The 21,396-nt window shown below is 35.4% G+C and overlaps 1 protein-coding gene across 25 annotated transcripts in view; it reads right to left on the reverse strand.

Annotated features, from left to right (window-relative positions):
- nrxn3a (neurexin 3a) overlaps window positions 1–21,396 on the reverse strand; it is a 546,951-nt gene that overhangs the window by 408,674 nt on the left and 116,881 nt on the right. For all 25 annotated transcript variants that reach the window (XR_002455904.3, XM_073927387.1, XM_021467201.3 and 22 more), the window contains 2 exons: window positions 7,987–8,425; window positions 3,139–3,522 (listed from right to left, as the gene is read on the reverse strand). Coding sequence is in view for 24 of the 25 variants with exons in the window: in XM_073927387.1 (XP_073783488.1) it covers window positions 3,139–3,522; window positions 7,987–8,425 (823 nt within the window). In the remaining variant the exon portion in view is untranslated. The remainder of the gene's footprint in view (window positions 1–3,138; window positions 3,523–7,986; window positions 8,426–21,396) is intronic.

Genomic DNA, 21,396 nt, shown 5'->3' on the forward strand with positions numbered 1-21,396 from the left:
AATAAACGATAAATGAATGGATGGATGAATAAACAAATGGATAAATGACTAAAACAATTAATTAATGAATAAACAAATGGATGATCAAATAAACAAATGGATAAATGAATAAACAAATGTATGGATGGATGGATGAATAAACAAATAGATAGATGATGGATGAATAAACAGATGGATGGATGGATGAATGGATGGATAAATGAATAAATGACTGAACAAATTAATTAATGAACAAACGAACAAATGGATGAATGATTGAACAAGTGGATAAATAAATAAATAGATGGATGGATGGGTGGGTGGATTAATAAATGAATGAACAAACAATGAATGAATGAATAAACGAATGAATGGATGAATAAACAAATGGATGGATGGGTTGGTGAATGAATAAACGAATTGATGCATGGATGGATGAATAAACAAACAAAGGAATGAATGAACGAATAAACAAATTAATGAACAAGCAAATGACAAACAAACAAGTGAGTAAAAGAGTGAGTGAACAAACGATCAAACAAACAAACGGATTGATGAATGAATAAAAGAATAGATTAATAAACAAAGAAATAGATGAATGAACGAATGAATGAAGGGAAAAATTGAACGAATATGAACGAACTATCACACACAAATTGCTAATGGTTTTAAATAAATTATTGTTATCAGGTTTAATTGTGATCTGATATTGAAGAGTTATCCAAACTGAGACATTATCTTTATTACATTTCAAAATATTTAAAACCTACTGCTTTACTGCACTTGAAATTCAAATATCGTTATCAAAATATGTTAAGACTAAACATTAAAACAAACATCAAATCAAATAACTGAACAAAGCAAAAAGCAGCCCACCCGAGAAACCAACTCTCATGCCAAAATAACAAGCATTATGTTTTGCTCCATGTTCACAGAGATGCTGGAAGTCCCTCTATTACCTGGTTACCTGGAACCCCTGCGTACCTGTCCATATGGAGCCTAACACGCAGACACAACAGAAAACACTAAAGATCCTGACCCACTGAAAACACACTCATCTCATTTCATCTCCTCTCCTCGGTATACCGAAGCATCAACCTGTGCATTGCTCCTGTTTCACCTTCATGCACACTCAAATGTTAAATGCAGAATTATGTATTAGTTACGCATGAACACACTTGTAATTAGTTATTAATTAATACTGTGCTCATGCTTAACTTATGCAACAGTTAATCAACAAATGATTAACTTGTTCACAACTATGCATAAGTTAAGCATGGGCACACTAGTAATTAATCGTTAACATCATCTATAGTTGCCTTTTTTAACTATAAATTAAACATCTGAAAGATCCACATTAGTGTAATAAATAAGTCATTAATAACTGATGTACCTGAATGTACTAAAAATGCCTAAGACATTTATTTAGAACTTCTCAACAAATGCAATATGATTTTTTTGTGCGTGTAATGACAATCTTTTACCTATTCATAATCTGTTAAGGGAACAATATGAAGCTAAAACTATTCCCTTGGGCTTATTTTACAGCTATAAATGACTAAAATTGTGTAATAAAGACAGATCATATTACAGAATAACTGCTAAACGAACCACTAGTGTAAATAATTGTGTATAAAAATAAATAAATAAAAACACTTTAAATCCGATGGTCAAATGTTCATGAATACTGCTTAGTGGCAGTATAACTATAATACAATTTTTATGTCTATTTTAGGCAAGTTTAATTAAGTTTTAATCCACATTTTATTGGTTATTTTGGTCAAGAAGCAAATATATTCCCACAAATATCATAATAATGATGTAATTAATTTTATAAAAACATTTATTAATCAAGTTAGCAATCATAACTAATCAACAAGAATTAAAAACTTTTACTTGAGAACATGAGGTCAAATTGTCTTTTTTACACAATTAGCAAAACTAATTTAAAAACTAATTTAATTTAAACATTTATAGCTTCATATTGTTCAGTAAATTTAAAGGATGGTTATAAAAATTCTACACAAAAATAATATATGGTTTGCTAAGTTGTAAATAATGGCTTCAAGATGTTTTCTGTACATCCTTTCAAACATGAATTACTACCTTAATTTTGCTTTATTTTGTGACTAATATGCCCTTACAATATGTTAAGTAAATAAGTAGTGCGTTCATGCATAAGTAATACGCAATTCTGAACCCTTAAAATACAGTGTAACCAAAATGGTTGGCCCTTTTCCAAGTTATGACATCATCACAAACCCCAAACCATCAGCTTTCATACAGCAACATGCAGAGATATTAATGAGCTTAGTTTAACTGATTATGTGCGAGCTAATCCGCTGTTTACAAACAGCAGCAGATGGGATTTTACAGGTGAGAAGCTAAACAAACTGGCGTGACGGTGATTTTTTCTTTTTCTTTTTTGTTCTATTCAATATTGAAATGAAGGCAAGACTCTCCAGGTAAATGAAGTAAAAAAAAGTAACCCATAGTAAGTTGCAAGAATTAAACGTCTTTGTTTTACAAAGTTTCTAAAATGTTATGTTTTATCAAATATGTCAATGTTGGGTCTTGTAAGAATGAATGCAAATTTAGATAAATTTCTAGCATGAAAATCTGAACATCAAATGAAGTTTTGTTTTAAATATGTGCTTTTTAAAAACATAGTGGGGTGTTATCTTTTTATCATCTATAATTCTGAAAATACTGAGAACAGCTAATTGGAGTGGAATAAAATGTTTTGTAAAATCAGACAAATTATGTATGAACAAATCCATCTTTAAAAACCATCAGGACCCAAAAATTTTAATTACCTCATCATCTACTCTCCCTCATGTGATTTTAAACCTATATAAATTTCTTTCTTCTGTTGAACATGAAGAAAGGAAGAAGAAAAAAACATTAATTTCCACAGTAGTAAAAAAAAATACATTGGACTTCAATGGATCTCAACAACCAGCCTTTTTAAAAATATCTTCTTTTATGTTTAACAAAAGAGAGAAGTTCAAATAGGTTTTGAACAAGTCAAGAGTAACTAAATGATGACAAAATTTTCATTTTTGGGTGAACTATCCCTATTAACCCCAACACTTGGGTTTATTCTTGCACCCAAACTCCATAAATCCAGGCTTGTAAGTGTAAAATCAGTGAACTCACCCCTCTCGCAGGTGCGGGACCAGTAACCAGTGCCTGTGCAGTCACAGATAAACCGATTCCAGCCTTCTTTGCACAAGCCTTTGTTTTTGCATGGGTAACTGTCGCACTGTTTGCCTGACATCTTGTTGCAGGATGGTTTGATGCCTGCTCCGTTCTGGGCCTCAGCGATCTGCCGGATGTCTTTACTGCGACCATCAATGAACAGGTCCCGAATGCAGCCCACATAGCCGTAGTTCAACATGGCGGTCCACAGTTCGGTGGGCAGGATGAGACTACCCCGGCTGTCAGGAAGGCCGCCTAAGTACATGTCACCCTCCAGGTCCAGAATCTCATTTTCCCCACTGGCAGTGAAAGGAGTGCGGCGGCTGTTTACTGATATGGTGCCTGGAAAAAAAGACCAAAAATGCACTAAACTTTCAATCATAAAACTTAAAAGAAGTTTTGTCGCATGAACTGAAGAACTTTTTAACTGAAAAATCAAACAAAAGATTATTTCTGTTAACTGATGAAGAAATGTTTTAATGTAAATTTAGTTTAAATAAAATTTTAGATTTCTTGTTTTCACTTTAAAGTGTGTACATAGTATTCCTTGCGTTGTGGGGACCCCACAAATACTAGTCAATTTTGATAAATCACACTCAAAATCACACCGAATAAAGCGTGTTTGTGTGACTGTGTGTAACTTTGGTCTGTGTTTACTACACACATTGGCTGTTTCTCAATATGCATTCACACGATCTTGTGTCCTCGTGTTCTTGTGTCAAGTCATCATCAGCTGCCAAAGTTCAGTTCCAAAACACAAGACCGGAGGACATGTGAAAGTTCCCGAATGTGTTCTTGGTATCGAGGACGAATGGATGCAGACTTGAGCACAGAACTCGCTCGAGATGTCCCAGAAGTCATTGCGACTGGAGGTAGGAAGCGCAGCATTTTATAAAGATTTACTATTAAAATTCAGAGATATAACTTATTTGCCTCGGGCTTTTCCCTAAATGAAATGGTGAAAGTAAACATTTCCATGAAAATCTTGGTAAAGGAATAAACGCTTAAGGGTGTTTATTTGCTAAAATTAGTATTAAAATTAGTTTTATTTGTATTGTGCAAAGTATATTTGTAAATTCTTTATGCATAGTATATATTGCAAATGGGATAAATAACAAATTGCTGTATGAATTATGTAATTAGATAATTTTCCATTAAAAACACATGAAGGTCACATGACCATCAGGAAGAATGCAGCATCTCATTTCTCACAAGACGCGTTCTGTGTTCTCATGGTCTCCCGAGTTCATTTTTCCAAGGTGACCTTCACAGGAACTTAAGTCCATGCAATGCGTTCTTGGAATTGAGAAACAGCCATTAATAACATGAATAAAATTTAATTAATAACAATTAAAAACAGTACCTATTAATAAAAAAACTAATACCTGAATTATACAGGTTAATGTTAACATTATTGATGTTACAGTTTGTTTTAACAACTTAATGTTTTAACCCAATAAAATGTTAGCAAAAATCATTTTAAGCTGTACAAGATATTAAAGAATAAAATATAGTTCCAAATATTAATAAAAACAACATTATACAACCATAATCCTGTGAAATTTAGATTTTTTTATGTTCAAATATGTTTAATGTTTCAAAATTGTTGTTTATCTGGGATTTTTTTTTTTTTCAAAATGTTTAAACATAATAGTCTTAAAAATTAATTTCTAATAACCATTTTCTTTAGCCATAATGACAGTACATACAGGTAAAATATTTAAGTAGGTTAATTAGGCTAGTTAGGGTAATAAGGCAAGTCATTCAACAACAACAGTTGATTGTTTTGTAGCCAATCAAAAGATATATAGTAAGGGAGCTAATAATATTGACATCAATTCTTATATATATATATATATATATATATATATATATATATATATATATATATATATATATATATATATATATATATATATATATATATATATATATAAGAATATATACACACACACACACACATACATACATACATACATGTGCACACACACACATATACACATACAGTTGAAGTCAGAATTATTAGCCCCCCTTTTAATTTTTTTTTTTTTTTTTTTTTGCTTTTTTAAATATTTCACAAATAATACAAAATACATACAAAATGAGTTATGGGACATACATAATGCATAATCATAATTTTATTATCTATTAGAAATCCTCTTTATTAAATTAAACTGTTATAGAATATTATAACTGTTGTAGAATAAATGAATGAATAAATGAATGAATGAACGAATGAAGTACGAACGAGCAAACAAGCAAACGAACGAATTAATGTTTCTTGGCTGCTAACTAAAATAGCTTTTGACTAATATAGCAAACTTTTCATGGTGATGTTAAAATGCTTCCAAAAAAATGCTTGTTTAGATGTGAAGAGACTAAACGGCATTAATGTGTAATCCAGCAGTCTCTTCTGCACAACAGCCAAAGTCAGAGACATGAAGACCATTCACAGTGTATGTGATAGAGAAAGTGTAGAGCTATGAGTGGATTATTTCATATTTATAACCTCGTCAGAGTGTGAATCCTATAAAGCAGTGTCTCTCACGCAGACGCACGGATGTAAACAATGCATCCCATGAGAGTCAGCAGGGATCAATGAGAATAATCTCCTCAATACGGACACCGGTTCAGTCCAAAAACCTGACATTATTGATATCCGACAAGACGTCCCGAGGGCCCCGTGCTATGAAGTGATATGGAGTATTCGTGGATCGATTGAGAAACACAGTGCTGGTGATTCAAGGGCAATGGAAGAAAGAACGAGGTGAAGGAGGAGGATACAGAGACTGATAGAGAGGATAAAACCTAATAGAAAGTTCTGTCAGAGCAGATGTGAAATGAAAATGTCAAGCTACTTTGGTCTAAATCTGCCCATTATTGGTGACAAACCACTGTGCTTTTTGGAATGAAGCGGTTATCTTTGGGCTGCAGAGCTTAAGGCCTATGGAAACACACAAGCAATTACAGTATCCGACTGATTTGATAATGAAACAAAGTGGGAGTTCTTCGAGTGTGTTAAACTTAAAAAATGTGTTTAATAAATTGATAGGTGATGCCTTTTTCCTCCCACCAAGGATATTTCTCACATGTGAGATGTAAAAAAAATAAAATAAAAATAATAATAATATATTAATTTACATATAAATTTCATTTCTTTCCTTCTTCCTTTCTTTCAGTATGCTATTGCTTTTGTGTGTGAAATATTAAATATAAGTTTTAATTGATAATTATTTAAATTAGTTTTATTATGAATTGTTATTTTTATAATTATGATTTTGGCAAGGCAGTGGCGCAGTAGGTAGTGCTGTCACCTCACAGCAAGAAGGTTGCTGGTTTGAACCTCGGCTCAGTTGGCGTTTCTGTGTGGAGTTTGCATGTTCTCTCTGCCTTCGCGTGGGTTTCCTTCAGGTGCTCCGGTTTCCCCCACAGTCCAAAGACATGCGGTACAGGTGAATTGGGTAGGTTAAATTGCCCGTAGTGTATGAGTGTGTGTGTGAATGTGTGTGTGGATGTTTCCCAGAGATGGGTTGCGGCTGCAAGGGCATCCGCTGCGTAAAAACTTGCTGGATAAGTTGGCGGTTCATTCCGCTGTGGCGACCCCGGATTAATAAAGGGACTAAGCCGACAAGAAAATGAATGAATAAATTATGATTTTATTTTTCTAAATGATAAATTAAGTTATGTGCATAAAAACCAATTTGTTAAATAACTGATAATAAATGTGTAATAATATTAATAATAATAATAATCATCATCATCATCACAATATTACTACTAATAATAAAAATAGTAATGATATTAATAATAATAATAATATTATTATTATTCCTATTAATATTATTCCTTTTAATATTATTATTATTTTCATTATAACCATTAAAATAGCAATCATTATTGTTATTACTATTATAAAAACTATTATTATAACTTTGCATCTGTAATCCCCAATAATTATAAAAAATCTGAAATACTGTATTTGCAGAAAAATATTAACTATTATTTTGCTTTTTATTCCATAATGTGTATATTTTTATTTAGTAACTATAATCATCATTATCATTTAATTTATCATCATATTACAGCTTAAATAATGATTACAAAAACAATGTTAGCAACAAACAATAAAGAGCCCCTATTATGGGTTTTTGAAAATGACCATCCATGCAGTGTCTAACACAGCTCTAAGTGTAGCAAAATTTCTAGCTAAGGCTTAAATCTGAAAGTGCACCATGTTTAAAACTATTGATTCATCTATAAAAGAGTTGACTTAGAGTGGTTCGAATGAATAGTCGCTGTAACGAGTCTTTAGCCTTGTCGGCGTGATGTCAATATGGAACTTAAGCCCCGCCTTTGTTGCGCGTGCAGACCCAGGAAAGGGGTTTGGGAACAAATGAATTACTAAACGAATCATATGGGAGTCGTTAGAATAATTAGGTAAAAGTAAATGCATAATATAAGACAAATTTTGGAGACCCCCAAAACCAAAATATGACCCTTTTGAATACATAATAGTTCTTTAATAATTAATCACTAGTACTATTTCTTTAGCAACAACAACAGCTTAACAACCTTAGCATACTTATAGGCTTAGCATAAATATTAGCTGAACTGTTTAAATACAATACGTTGTATTTAATACAAAAGCTATAAAATACAAAAACATTATATTATATTATATTATATTATATTATATTATATTATATTATATTATATTATATTATCTGAATGTTTAATAAAAAAAGTCACAACCATTTAATAATTTCAACATCTTGTAAAAAGCCCCTTTAAGTGTGTGTAACTGACCTGATCTTCCATCTCTCTGGATGTCCACATGGTACCAGGCCCCGTCGTTCACCTTGTTCTGTGTGGCTTTCACTTTGATTGTCCCAGAGCCCATATCCAGCAGCAAGTACAGACTTCCATCCAGCAGCTCCACGGCAAAGAAGTCCACTTTTGTGTTCTTCTGGCTGCGGGCGTCCTTTCTCTCCTGTGGCTTGCCGTGGGTGAAGAGAATAAGGCCGTTGGGTTCGGTGGTGCGGAAGTCAAAAGAGATGGAGCCCATGCGTTTGGTGTTCCACTTAGGCAGGCTGATGTAGGCCTCAGGCGTCTCGAACGAAATCGGATCCAGCGTTGCCACGTTTTCACACTTGAACACCACATCGCCCTGGATCTTCATCTTGGGGTCCACAATGCGGGCGAGCCGGGACAGCTCCAGCCGGATGTCATTGTTTTTGTAAACAACCTGCGTGGATGCAAGCAAAGAATCACTCAATTGCTCCTTTTAAAGAGTTCATTTGCAAAACCTGACAACTCATTTAAAATGTTCATAAATCTTTTTTTTATATATAGTTTTTTGTGTGAACATATGTTACATGAATAAATGAAATTTAAAAAAGGCATACTGGATAGAAGCAGAAAATGATTTTTTTTTTATTACCTCTTCATTTCCATCCATGTTTTATGCATATTTAATGATATCACATCTAAAATTTAAATTAAAAACAAACACTAAATGAAAACACAAAGATGTAAAGAAATTACATGGATTATAAAAATTGCTCATTTAAGATACATGCTTGACCTAATTATATAAACTTGAAATACGTTGCTACATTTTGTTACATATTTGAGACTACAGCTGCGTCCCAAATGGCACACTATACACTATGCACTCATGCACTATGTACTTATGCACTTACACACTCAACAGCATAGTATATGTATGTAGTGTCGTCCCAAATGGCACATTAATGTTTTTTTTACTAAGCGGAAATTCAAACCGTTTCCCTGATGACGTTTGAGGCTTGCCAAATCAGTGAAATAAACGACCGAATTATCAGATAATACCTGCCGTGAGTATAACCGCATTCACTATCGGGAGGCGCTATAATCACTCTCGTAGTAGAATTTTGCTTTCACCATCCAAAATAAATAAAGTTATTCAACATGTGCGTCCGATAGCTCCGCCCCTTCCGCTACGTAAGCAAACCTGCGTTCGTTGAGTGCGTGAAGTGTCCATCATTACACACTTGAGTGCACTGAGTGCAATGAGTGCATCATCCGGGTAACTAAAGTGCACTTATTATTTGTAGAGTTTTCAGTGTGAACACACTACTTGCACTATTTATACTACAAAATGGCGTAGAATAGTGCATAAGTATGCGATTTGGGACGCAGCTTATAAATCCACTAGAGGGTGCTGTATACATTTTTGCTAAATCTGAAAGGTTTCTTAGGCCTGGTTTACACCAATACATTTTTGTTTCAAAACGCTTTAGTTTTGTTACGGTTACGCCATCTGTCCACACTACCCTGGAGTTTTCGAGCGCCACCTCTCCGATTGGGGCTTTTCCTCTATATTAAGTAGCCTACACAAAGTTCAGTCTTGCATCCTTTCCTTGTAAGTTCCTTTGCAAGTTTGAAATGGAAAACAAACTCCAGAGGACATGTTGGGTAAATCTTCAAAGGGAACAGTGTACTTTATAATGTCATTCACATCACCCTGGCACATCTTAACAATAAAATTAAAACAATTTGTCAACTTTCACCGTTAATTTTCATTTTGATATTAACAACTTAACAAACACCAAAAATGTTGAGGCGTTGTGTAGCTACATATTTCCATGAGTGTCATCTTTACTGTATGCATATTTACAACAAAATTGAGTCTATAACATACTGTAACTGCCACCTTTTATTTTCAGTGAAAAATACAAAACATACTTCTTTTACTGAATATCAGTTTTAATAATCAATAATGACCATTAAATACAGTATAACGTACAATACATTTAGACATTAAAGGAAATTAAGGCAAGCAATCAGTCAAATGTGCAGAATCAGTGTACGTGGTTACATAAATTAATAGATAAGCTTATCTTTGCCCTGAGCCAAAACACCTGAGAACAATAGATTCAAAAAAACAAAGTTAGAGAATGTATCATTAGACCTAGACAACCAGATTAATTAAACATCACGTTTAACAAATATATTGATATTAGATTTTTGATGAACCTTCCCAAGTGCATAGCTCTCACCAAGGTTCTGTGCTCAAAGCACCCGCTGGCTGCCTGGAGCTCAGACTAGCACATCCGCTGCAGCGCATGCCAGAGTGTTTGTGGTCACATGATGTGCGTTTTCAGCGGTGTAGCATGAAAAGAGAGCTGTTCAGAAATGCTAGGTGAAACGCCAGTGTGGATGTGGATCGTTTTCATTCTAAAACACAGTTTTAAAATGTATTAGTGTAAACGGGGCCCTAGAGTATGCTTTGTTTTAGGCTTCAGATACTTCTTCTCCACCAATAAAAAAGGGCAGGAAACTGTCTTACAGAACCATTTTTCACCGGACTCTATCTCAGGCACTCTGCATGACAAGTTCAGAAAAAGCCAGGAAAGTTGTCCATATGGATGGACATACAGCAGATAGGTAAGGCAAATTATTAAATAACAATTCATGGACATTGTTAAAGTGTGTTGTGGTATTTATTTGGTGTTGTGCAAAGAACTGCAGAAACATAATTCTCTATTTGTCGATATTATGTCCCTGTAAATATCATTAGCAAGAGAATAAACAAAAGTAGCCTCATTTTTTTTTTTAAATTAAATCACTTTTTGTTGCTATTTTCGTTGTCGAAGACCTACTCCTCAGTAGATACTGCATTTGAATTTAAATGTACAACTTGGTCGTTAGAAAAGTACATTCTATGAATGTCAGCAGTACGAATGAAACTCGGACGTACTACATCCACAATATTCTCATCATCACATGACCTTCCCGCATAAGATACCTCTCTTCACTCCCATTCATGAATTCTCTCGCAGTGCATCATGGGATACAGTAGTGTCTATCCAATGCAAACTTCTGAATCTTGCCGGAAGTAGTAGGAGTAGGTAATTTGGAGACTTTTCATATACTGTTTTTTTAATTCAATGAAGTAGGACATACTACTCAGCTAGTATACCGGTTTTAGCGTACTCTATTGTATGGAAGTATGCAAATTCAGACGCAGCTTATGCCTTTTTGCTTCCACCATCACATGGTAAAACTGCCACACCTTAAATGTTATCCATTTTACCCTGGACCAACATAAAAGAGGTTGTAACACCCTGAAATTGCATGCATTTGAACCCTGGGATTTGTCAGTTGCATGTTGTTGTTGCTTTTTTGTGTGGTTTTACAAAAACGTAGGCTAAAGCATGTTTCAAATGAGTCTGTTTTGCAATAAACACATTATGTTCAAATGACTCAGATACTGAACATATTTAATCCAATAAAAGTAAAAGTACATATACTTCAGTTGTCATGAGTCTGGTTTGCCTGTGTTGTGTTCAAGATGTTGTCATTGTGTATATTTGTTATGTGATTCTGGATGTGCTGTGCCCCATGTGCTTTATGTTATATCATGTGATTCCTATGTTCAGTTTTCCCACCATGTTGTTAATTTCAGTAGTTCCACCTGTGTCACAACCCTGTTTTTAATCCATTTAATCATGTATTCTGTATTTGTACCCCCAGTTCAGCCGCAGTTACACTAGTAACTATCAATATTGGTAGGCAGGGGGACCACACTCCTACATCAAGTCGCGGTCAATCTAAAAACCGCTCCAATTGGTCCACCGTTGTTATGTTGTTAAATTGAAAAAAATTTATTAGGTGTGTTTATATCACCCCAATATGATGGTCTATACACTATACTTACACACATGTCTGTCCAAAAAGCTTGAAAAGTAGATTTTTCACCATAGGTGCCCTTTAAAACAATCTCTTCAAAAAAATAAAATAACATGACAGAATTTATTACTTTGTATTTCGTCTGCCATTTCAATGTACAATCTATTTCCTATGAAACACAACTTTCCCAAAAAGTGATGATCTTTAACCTCTTTATTTGCAAATTTTTGATGTCATATTTTAAAATAAACATCGCAACGTTGAATGGAAACATAACTAATGGCCATGATTTATGGAAATATCTTTATCTGGCTTTAGAAAATACTGAATATGAATATTCAGATTAGTTTTTTTTTAATGCCGGATGCTAAATAGATAGACCAGGAAAGGTGGCTTTATTCAAATACGACCTGTGATAATACCAATAGGCCAGGCCATTGCCTACCTCTCAATGGTAATTGACTCGGGCGACGCTGGCACAAGCTGCTGGGTCAGGTTTCCTTGATAACTATGGTAATGGCTTGACAAAGCTGCACTGACACTTCTTCTGCCACAAAAAGCTCTGAGGAAGTCCTGGCCCTAGCCCTGCTTCCCAAATCTGACTGTGTGCTCAGGGTCCTAAGAGGCTGTCATTCAAAGGCAAGATTTTATGTGTGGTGAAATAGTATCTAGGATGGAGCTGCATAATATTGGGAAGGGGAATAAAAATATGATGTTTGCTTTTCTGCAATATAAAAAAATAAAAATAAAAACACAGGAAGTTTCACTAGATGGCTTGAAATAATCATTCTACAATGACTAAATGATTCAGTGTAGAGTATGAAAAGAGCAAAAATGACAATAGCACTATTTATTATTATTCACTAATTATTAGTATTAAAATATTAGCAAATACAAAATTATTTTGAAATATCAGTAACATTTTAGTGTAAGTCACAATTCATGGTGTCAACTGCTAGCCTATTGCCTGCCTACTATTAAGTTATTAACTGTTCATTAGCAATAATAATTCCTTACATTTATATCTCACTTTTAGACACATCTAGACACATCTAGACACTTAAAGCGCTTTACACATTGGAGGGAATCTCCTCATCCACCACCAGTGTGTAGCATCCACCTAGATGATGCAACGACAGCCATATTGCGCCGCACACCAGCTGATTGGTGGAGAGGAGACAATTATGATATGGAAAGCTTAAGAGTCCATGGTGGACAGAGGCCAGTGGGAGTTTTCATAAGCACAGGGAGTCAGGACTTCGGTTTAACGTCTCATCTGAAAGATGGCGCTCACTGAGCAGTAGCAACATAGGTTTCCAATTTGGTCTCCCATCCAGGTACTGACCAGACGTAGACCTGCATAGCTTCAGTGGGCGACCATGTGAGTAGTTATAAAGTATTATCTTATTCTACATCCCTACCCCAAACCTAAACCCATCTGCAACCTTATTATTATTATTAAGCAGCTAATTAGAATTTATTAAGCTTGCAGTGTTTATTCATTCATTCATTTATTTTCCTTTGGCTAAGTCCCTTTATTGTTTAGGGGTCGCCACAGCGGAATGAACCACCAACTTATTACATAGCTGATGTTCTTCCAGCCGCAACCCAGTACTGACAAACATCCATACACACTCAATCACACACACTAGAGCCAATTTAGTTTTTCAAGTCACCTATAAACATGTCTTTGGACTGTTGGGGAAACCGGAGCATCCAGAGAGAACCAACGCAAACACAGAAAGAACATGCAAACTCCAAACAGAAATGCCAGCCAGGACTCGAAGAAGTAACCTTCATGCTATAAGTTGACAGTGCTAACCACAAAGCCACTGTGTCGCTGCTAGCAGCGATAGTTAATGATTTGTTAATACCGTGAATTGTGACTAAAAATAAAGTGTTACGGAAATATCAACTTTAGTGTTACATTTTAGGTCACACTTTATTTTAATGTGCAAATTATGCTATTAACAAACCGCTATTTACATGCATGCTATTTTAAAATTATGTTGTAAAAAAAAGTTTCTTTTTGTGTAAATGCACCTTTTCCATTTACAATAAATAAAAAAATACTCTAACATAAATCAAAAGATCTATTTTTTGCTAAACATTTCACAACACTTTTTCACAAACATGTTATAGAAATACATTCTTCCATGTACAAACTTTTTTTCTCCAATTTTCTCACAAAACCTGTGTATTACTTAAGTGGAATCACTTAAAAGTTAGTTTAATTTACTTAATTTTAAAATAGAAATAGAAATATGCAAAAGTATTGTAATGAGATATGCACAATGTCTGATTAGTTTTACAATACTAAAATGTCAGCATGAACACTTCACATATGCAGGACTTTTGCCAATTCATGTGCGTAGTGGAAAGCAAACGCCAAAAGGAGAAGATATCAATAAGGAAAATGTATTTATCAAAAAATGCTAACCAAACGTTTATTAAAAATGCCTTAAATGTTTAGTTTACAATATCTATAGTTTTGCTTTACCAGTTGTTTTGTATTATAGAACTTAATAATTCATGTTTATGAGTTTCTTTAAACTTATGCTTTTAAATGATGATTCAAGTTTTAATATGGAAGCTATTCAAAAAATAATTTTGCCTCTCCAGTAACATTTATTTTCATAAATATTGTAATAAAGATGGAGTTGTCCAACACTTATGTACCTTTTTAATGAGAACAATTGAGTACCTTCATTTAAATTGTACCATAAAATGTACAGAACAGTACCATAAGATGTCTTTTCTGTACTATATAAGGTACAACTTTTACAAAGGTACAAAACTGTGCCTTAAGGAACATTATTTGTAGAGGTGTGAACCTACACTGGTCTCACGGTTCAGTTACGATTATCATGCCATCGATTTGGTTGGATATCTCAGTGCATCGCCGATGCTTTCCATACACAGTTTTAAATTTGGGGGAGGGTTACAAGCTACAAACAAGCTGTATAAACACACACACACACACGCACGCACGCACACGCACGCACGCACACGCACGCACGCACGCACGCACGCACGCACGCACGCACGCACGCACGCACACACACACACACACACACACACACACACACGCATGTTTGTTTTTGTGAAAAGTGGGGACATTACATAGGTTTCCATTCATTTTATACTGTCCAAACTGTATATTGTATTGCCCTCACCCCACCCCACCCCTAAACCCAACCATCACAGGAGACTGTGTGCAGCTTTACTCTCTGATTAAACTCATTCAGTGTGATTTATAAGCATTTTGAGAAATGAGGACGTCACCAATGTCCTCATATTTCACCTCCTTTTTGTAATACCTGTGTCATACCCATGTCATTATACAGATTTGTGTCCTGATATGTCACAAAAACACGTACACACACACACACACACACACACACACACACAGCACCTAGCAAGCGACACACAGCATCATGCTCTCTCTCATTCACACACAAACATACACACACACACGCACGCACGCACGCACACAGTATCAATATTGTTAGACCACCTGTCTCCGTTCAAAATACACCAGAGTTACTGGCCATTTAGTTCATTACAAAAGGAGATAAATGATTTAAAATAGTTTAAATGTAATGTATTCTCACACAAAAAAATTATTAAAATATAAATACAGAACAATCATAACTGTTTATAGAAAAATCTATTGCTATTCACTGTAAACAAAGTTATTATAAACTTTATTTTCCTTTAAGTCAGGGGTGTCAAAGTCAATTCTTGGAGGGCCGGAGCCCTGCAGAGTTTAGTTCAAGCCCTGCTTCAACACAGCTATCTGTAGGTATCAAACGAGCTTAATCACTCAGTTAGTTTGACCATGTGCATTTAATTAGGGTTGTAATTAAACAGTGCAGAGCTGCGGCTCTCCAGGAACGGGCGTTGACACCTGTGCTTTAAGTGAAACTGCAATTTATCGGGGAAAGTGTGCCAAACAAAAAGTCACAAATCCAAAAGTATGTTTTACTTGCTTGATGTATCTGCATTCTATATAAATTACAGTTTATTTTAATTGACGACACACCATAATTATTTAGCATCTTGTTTGATTTGTCATATCGCAATATTGATTTCATTTCAATATATCATGCAATCCTAAACCAGGCTATTTTTTGCAAGCAGAAGCAGGTGCTTTTCCTCAGTCTGAGTGTACACTATTTAATAAAGATGAAACCAGTATAGACCTGCAAACACACACAAGCTCACCAGGGTGTGAAATTGCCCGCTTTAGCTAATTTCTCCTGGAAAGAGATCTTTTTTTGTGAGTGTGTTCATTTTTAGAACACCGTAATGTTTGTGAGCACAAGCACTCAACGCAAACCTTTCAGCCCTGCTGTTCCAGTTAATCCTGCTGTGAATCAAACATCTTCTCAGGTTCAGGAAGGGCAAAGCGCAATGGAAAGGATTCACTTCTGTTCCTCTAGAAAAGCCACAGTGATATCCAGGCTTTTCTCCTCCATCGTCTTTCTTATCTGATAGATCATAAATATCATTGTCCCTGAGGGGGATCCATTCCTCAGACAAAGCCCTACGTTGGTTCTTCTGCATCTCTTACAAACATTGTCATTTTTCCTCCACAAGACTGAAAATGTTTGCTGCAGTCCCTTATTGTTCTTTCAGAAACAGGATTTCTGCTCTGTAAGCCATCACAGTGCTGTCAGACAGATTGACGCACCACAGCTCTGTTAAAACATCACCAAGGTGAGATTGCTTCAGCTGCAGAATCAGAGATGTTTCAAATACTGTAATCCACAATCTGAAGAATAAGAGTCTGTTTACAGCTGGCACTAAGATGAATTTTCGTCAATCAAAGCACAAGCGGATGACAGTAAATGCAGGTGTAAGCTAGTCATAAAAGCAGTTATGTCTCGACAAAAAAAGTGAAGCATGACGAAATAAGTGTCTCAAAGTTATCTGAAGCAGACATAACAGATGCATTTGAAAGTTGACACCAGGTTAAAATGGAAAACAAAAAAAAGAATTCCTTGTATCAAATATTGGCTGTAACAGACTTTTATTTTGATCAACTATTATGTTAGAGTGATAAAATTAACTAAATTGTCAAATTCATAATTTTTTAAATATTTCCTAAGGGCTGTTTAATGGAGAGATTATATTGACACATTTTTAAACATAATTGTTTAATAACTAATTTCAAATAGATTTTTTTTTTGTCTTTGTCATGATAACAGTACATATTTCACTTGTTATTTTCCCTAGTTATGTGTTTTAATGGTGCCAGCTACAAAAAACAGGAGTTGTGGACAATGTAAAACAGATTGTTCTCAGTAGAGTCCACCTTCATTGTCTTTCTCACATCCGTGAGAGTTACAGTGTGGAGAAGTCCCAAAGAATTGCACCACCCAGACTGTTGCATGGCCAGAGTGAAGCATGGGGTGGATCAGTGATGGTTTGGGCTGCAATATAGCATTCCCTAGGCCTAATACTTGTGCTAGATGGGCGCATCACTGTCAAGGACTACCAAACCATTCTGGAGAACCATGTGAACCCAATGGTTTAAACATTGTATCCTAAAGGCGATGTTGTATATCAGGATGCTAATTCACCAATACATACAGCAAGACTGATGACAGAAGGGTTTGATGAACATGAAAGTGAAGTTAAACATCTCCCATGGCCTGCACAGTCACCAGACCTAAATATTAATTCAGCCAATTTGAGATGTTTTGGAGGAGAGAGTCAGGAAAAATATCCTACACCAGCATCACATAGTGACCTTGGGCCTCATGTACGATGACTTGCGTTGAATTCAAACAAAAACATTGCTTACGCACAAAGCAGTACATGTGCATTCGCAGTAAAAAAAATCATATATATGAAACACTGCGTACGCTAAATCCCACGCATATTATCTTTGTACATCCGAATTAACGTGAAACTGAGCGCACTTGCACGAGCGCAAAATCCCTCCCCTGCCTCCTCCCCCTAATGAATATGGTAATGATTCTACTTTGGCAAAACCAAATTAAAAAGCAATGGCAAAAGAAAGCAAAAAAAAAAGAAACTTTAAACAGAATGTGAATTGGAGGTGCTCCTATCGGAGATAGACCGGGGAAAAACGGTATTATTTGCAGGTTTGTCCTCCGGAATTAATAACACAAGAAAAAATAGAGTGGGAGAGTTTTGCTGATGCGATTAACGCAGTGGGGTCTGAACATCGCACACATAAAGTGGCACACCTCGTTGGACATCAGCAGCGCAAGTGGCGTAGCTTGTAAAGCGCATGGCAACATGTTTTGTCACTATCATTCATGACCCCAGTTCGAATCCAGCGTCTGATAAAGTCATTCTTCTTTTTTCCCCCACTACATATCAGATTTTGCCTACTCTGCATCACGAGAAAGACAAGTAGGAATCATTAATAAGCATGTGTATTATGTTAAGCGCATTTGAGAATCACATATTATTTGCACATTTATTGAATGGAAATGTTTCCGATTCACGTAGCCTATGCAAATTCATCTTCAGATGGAGCCTTTATGGCAATGTGTGTGCAGTGTGTGTGGGCAATCTCTGCAAGTTGCGCTTTAATGTTTGGCTTGTCAACTGCATGGTATGGAAACCTTATATACCTGCTAAACATGCGGATGATCCCGTCCCATACAGCTGCTATTGCACGGTTCAAAGATACTTTGTAGTGTGCAATTTAACACAATTGCCTCTAGGAGTCGCCAATGAAAATAAAACAAACACACAGACGAAATGCACAAAGGCCAGAGAGGAAGTTGGCGTGGACCAACGCACATTCTCACTTTAATTTCATCTTTAGTTAATCCAAACATGAGCGTAAAATCTGGCTTATGCAAAGTTTTTGTGCGTACGCACCATTGATACATGAGGCTCCTGGCCACTATTCTGCAAGAGGAATAGCTCAAAATCCATCTGGCCACAGTGCAGGACTGCTTTCTGTCATTCCCAAGACAAAGTGATGCTGTACTTGCTGCAAAAGCGGAGACCCTACACCATATTAAAGAATTATTGTGGCCTAAAACCAGGGGGGGTAGTTTCATTGTCCAACCCCTGTACATATAAGTTTAGAACCTAAGGGTAGTAATTGTTAAACAGCCAAAATGATAGAATAGCAAAATATCTGTATATAAACCATTTCTGTCTCTGAAACAAGTATAATATAGTAGTTGTAGTAGTAGTAGTAGTAGTAGTAGTAGTAGCAGTAGTAGTAGTGGTATTTCTGAAATAATATGAAAACAGAACAGCAATGGCAAATATGTCTTCAGTGATTCTTCAAAAAGATTTGACAATTAATGGAACCAGAATATTAAAAAAACAGCATTTGTTTAATTTATTCCTTCTGGGGAAAATAGTATTATTACCTTACTACTTATCAATAAATTAGAATCAATCTCTAAACGCAAAGAAAGGACCAGTAGTAATGGAGAAAGTGAATATATGCTGAATCACTGCATGGATCTCCCAGGCCTCAAAAATGACCTTGAGGAGTTTGACATGACTGAAAACTGCCAGACGCTGATTAGACAATGATTGCTGTTATTTGTAACATTATCATTTCTATTTATCCTGTCTGGTATGTTTTTCATCACCTAAATCAAGTTTCATCTTTGCAAATTGCCCACAACACCAGGGGCAGCCATAGTGTCTGACACAAATTGATACTCTGCAATTTGGTCCGTTCCGTGGCATTGTCATTTTGATGCGTACGGGCGGCCCGTGAAATGTCAGCCGGTTAATTCAGCTGATGAGCCGCTCAGAGCTGTGAAACATCCGCACCAATCCTCTAGTCTGTAACCAAGCTGGCAAATCGTATTCCAGTTGTCCAAACTGTTAAACCTCTTCCAGGACATGTACTTTAATTGTTTTAATAGACTTTTGGAGCAACAAAATTGCCATTTCAAATGTTTAATCCGCTAGGAGAACTGAGAATTTACTTGAATACAGAGAGAAAACATTTGACATTGAATATAATGCCAATGCTTTATCTAACAACGCCTGGTACTGTAAGTGGAAAGAGCCAAGCTGGTGTAACTGAAATATAATCTACAGATAGACACGAGAAGACTCACAGTAAGGATCTGTCTGTCTGCGTGGAGCTATATCCTGGCTTTATGGATTCTGCCGTGAGGGGACGTATAAGGATTGACTGTTTCCAGACACGGAAAGGAATTTGTATGTGTGGTTGGACTAAAAATTTCAGTAGGTTGTTATCTTGTCTTGCAGACTCTGAATAAAACTGGAAAAAGGAAGACAAACTAAATAAAATGGATGGGTAGAGCAGTGTTTCTTGTGCTACTCTTTGCTGTACAGCTAAGCTATTTACAAGCAGAGAGGTTCAGCGTACACAACATCAGTCTGATTTTGGAACAATCCACTTGATGTTTGAGTGTTGTAGGGGTTTGTGAATGACAATGGGTGCTGGGAAGTAAAAATCAATGGTTTTATCCCATTTAGTGACACAGTGGACAACAACTATTTCCACTTCTGAGACTCTTCATAATGTGCAACATAAAGGTCTGAATACTTTTTTTTTCTGATCCTGCATGACTTGTTTAAGTAAAATGCGTTTTATTCTCCAAGGCCTGTTAAAATGTCTTTCTAAATTAGAGAATTTTTATAACACGCTTGTTATGATGGAAAATTAAGTCTATTCCAAGAAATATTGACTTCATAACTCTTTCAGAAGTTAAAATATATTTCTGTTGTCTAAAAATGACTAAATATAGCAAAAACATGGGACCTTGTGTCACGATCACCAGCAATCTAGCATTTGCAGATCCCTGGGGAACTACACATTTGCCACTACATAAACTACAACTCCCAGAATTATTTGCACGCACACACCCGTTTCTGATTCCCCTGATTACACACACATAGATGGAAGCTCATGTACTGACTACCAAGAATATGAACGCATCTTACATACACTTTGCTGAGTTTTGTCAACTGAAAAGGTTATTGTACACTGAATCTGAAATTTTCGTTCTTATTTTTTTAGCACGTAAAATAAATAAATAAATAAATAAAATAATTTTAGCATCCGAAAAATCTTTTGAGGGGTGTTTTGACAGTTCAGAGCCACTGTACAAGCAATAAAGCTAAATACAGGTTACCGTCAATTAAGCTACATTGCATAAAATAAAGACAGAATATGGTGGACAGATGAGAACCCCTAAATGCTGGATTCAGTGACTGCCGCACCTCTGAACTGACTCCAAAATGTTTTGTGCTTTGTAATTATATTTCTGCAATATATATGTATTCCTCATTTGTAAATCCCCTTGGATAAACGTCCCACTTTCGCTTTCCACTAAATTAATAAACTTAAATTCATAAAACGATATCAGAATGCACTGCACCAAGCTTCATGGAAAAAGAAACAGAGAATAATCCACAATTTATTTAGAATACTCAATGAATTGTTTTTATTTACTTAATATTTTATGTATCACTGATGTTGTATTTGTGATATACTTGTATATAATAATGTTTATGCATGGTTTATAACTTTTCTAATTCCTCATTTCTAAG

Source organism: Danio rerio, chromosome 17 (genome assembly GCF_049306965.1).
Source record: "Danio rerio strain Tuebingen ecotype United States chromosome 17, GRCz12tu, whole genome shotgun sequence".
In the NCBI taxonomy this organism is placed as follows: domain Eukaryota; kingdom Metazoa; phylum Chordata; class Actinopteri; order Cypriniformes; family Danionidae; genus Danio; species Danio rerio.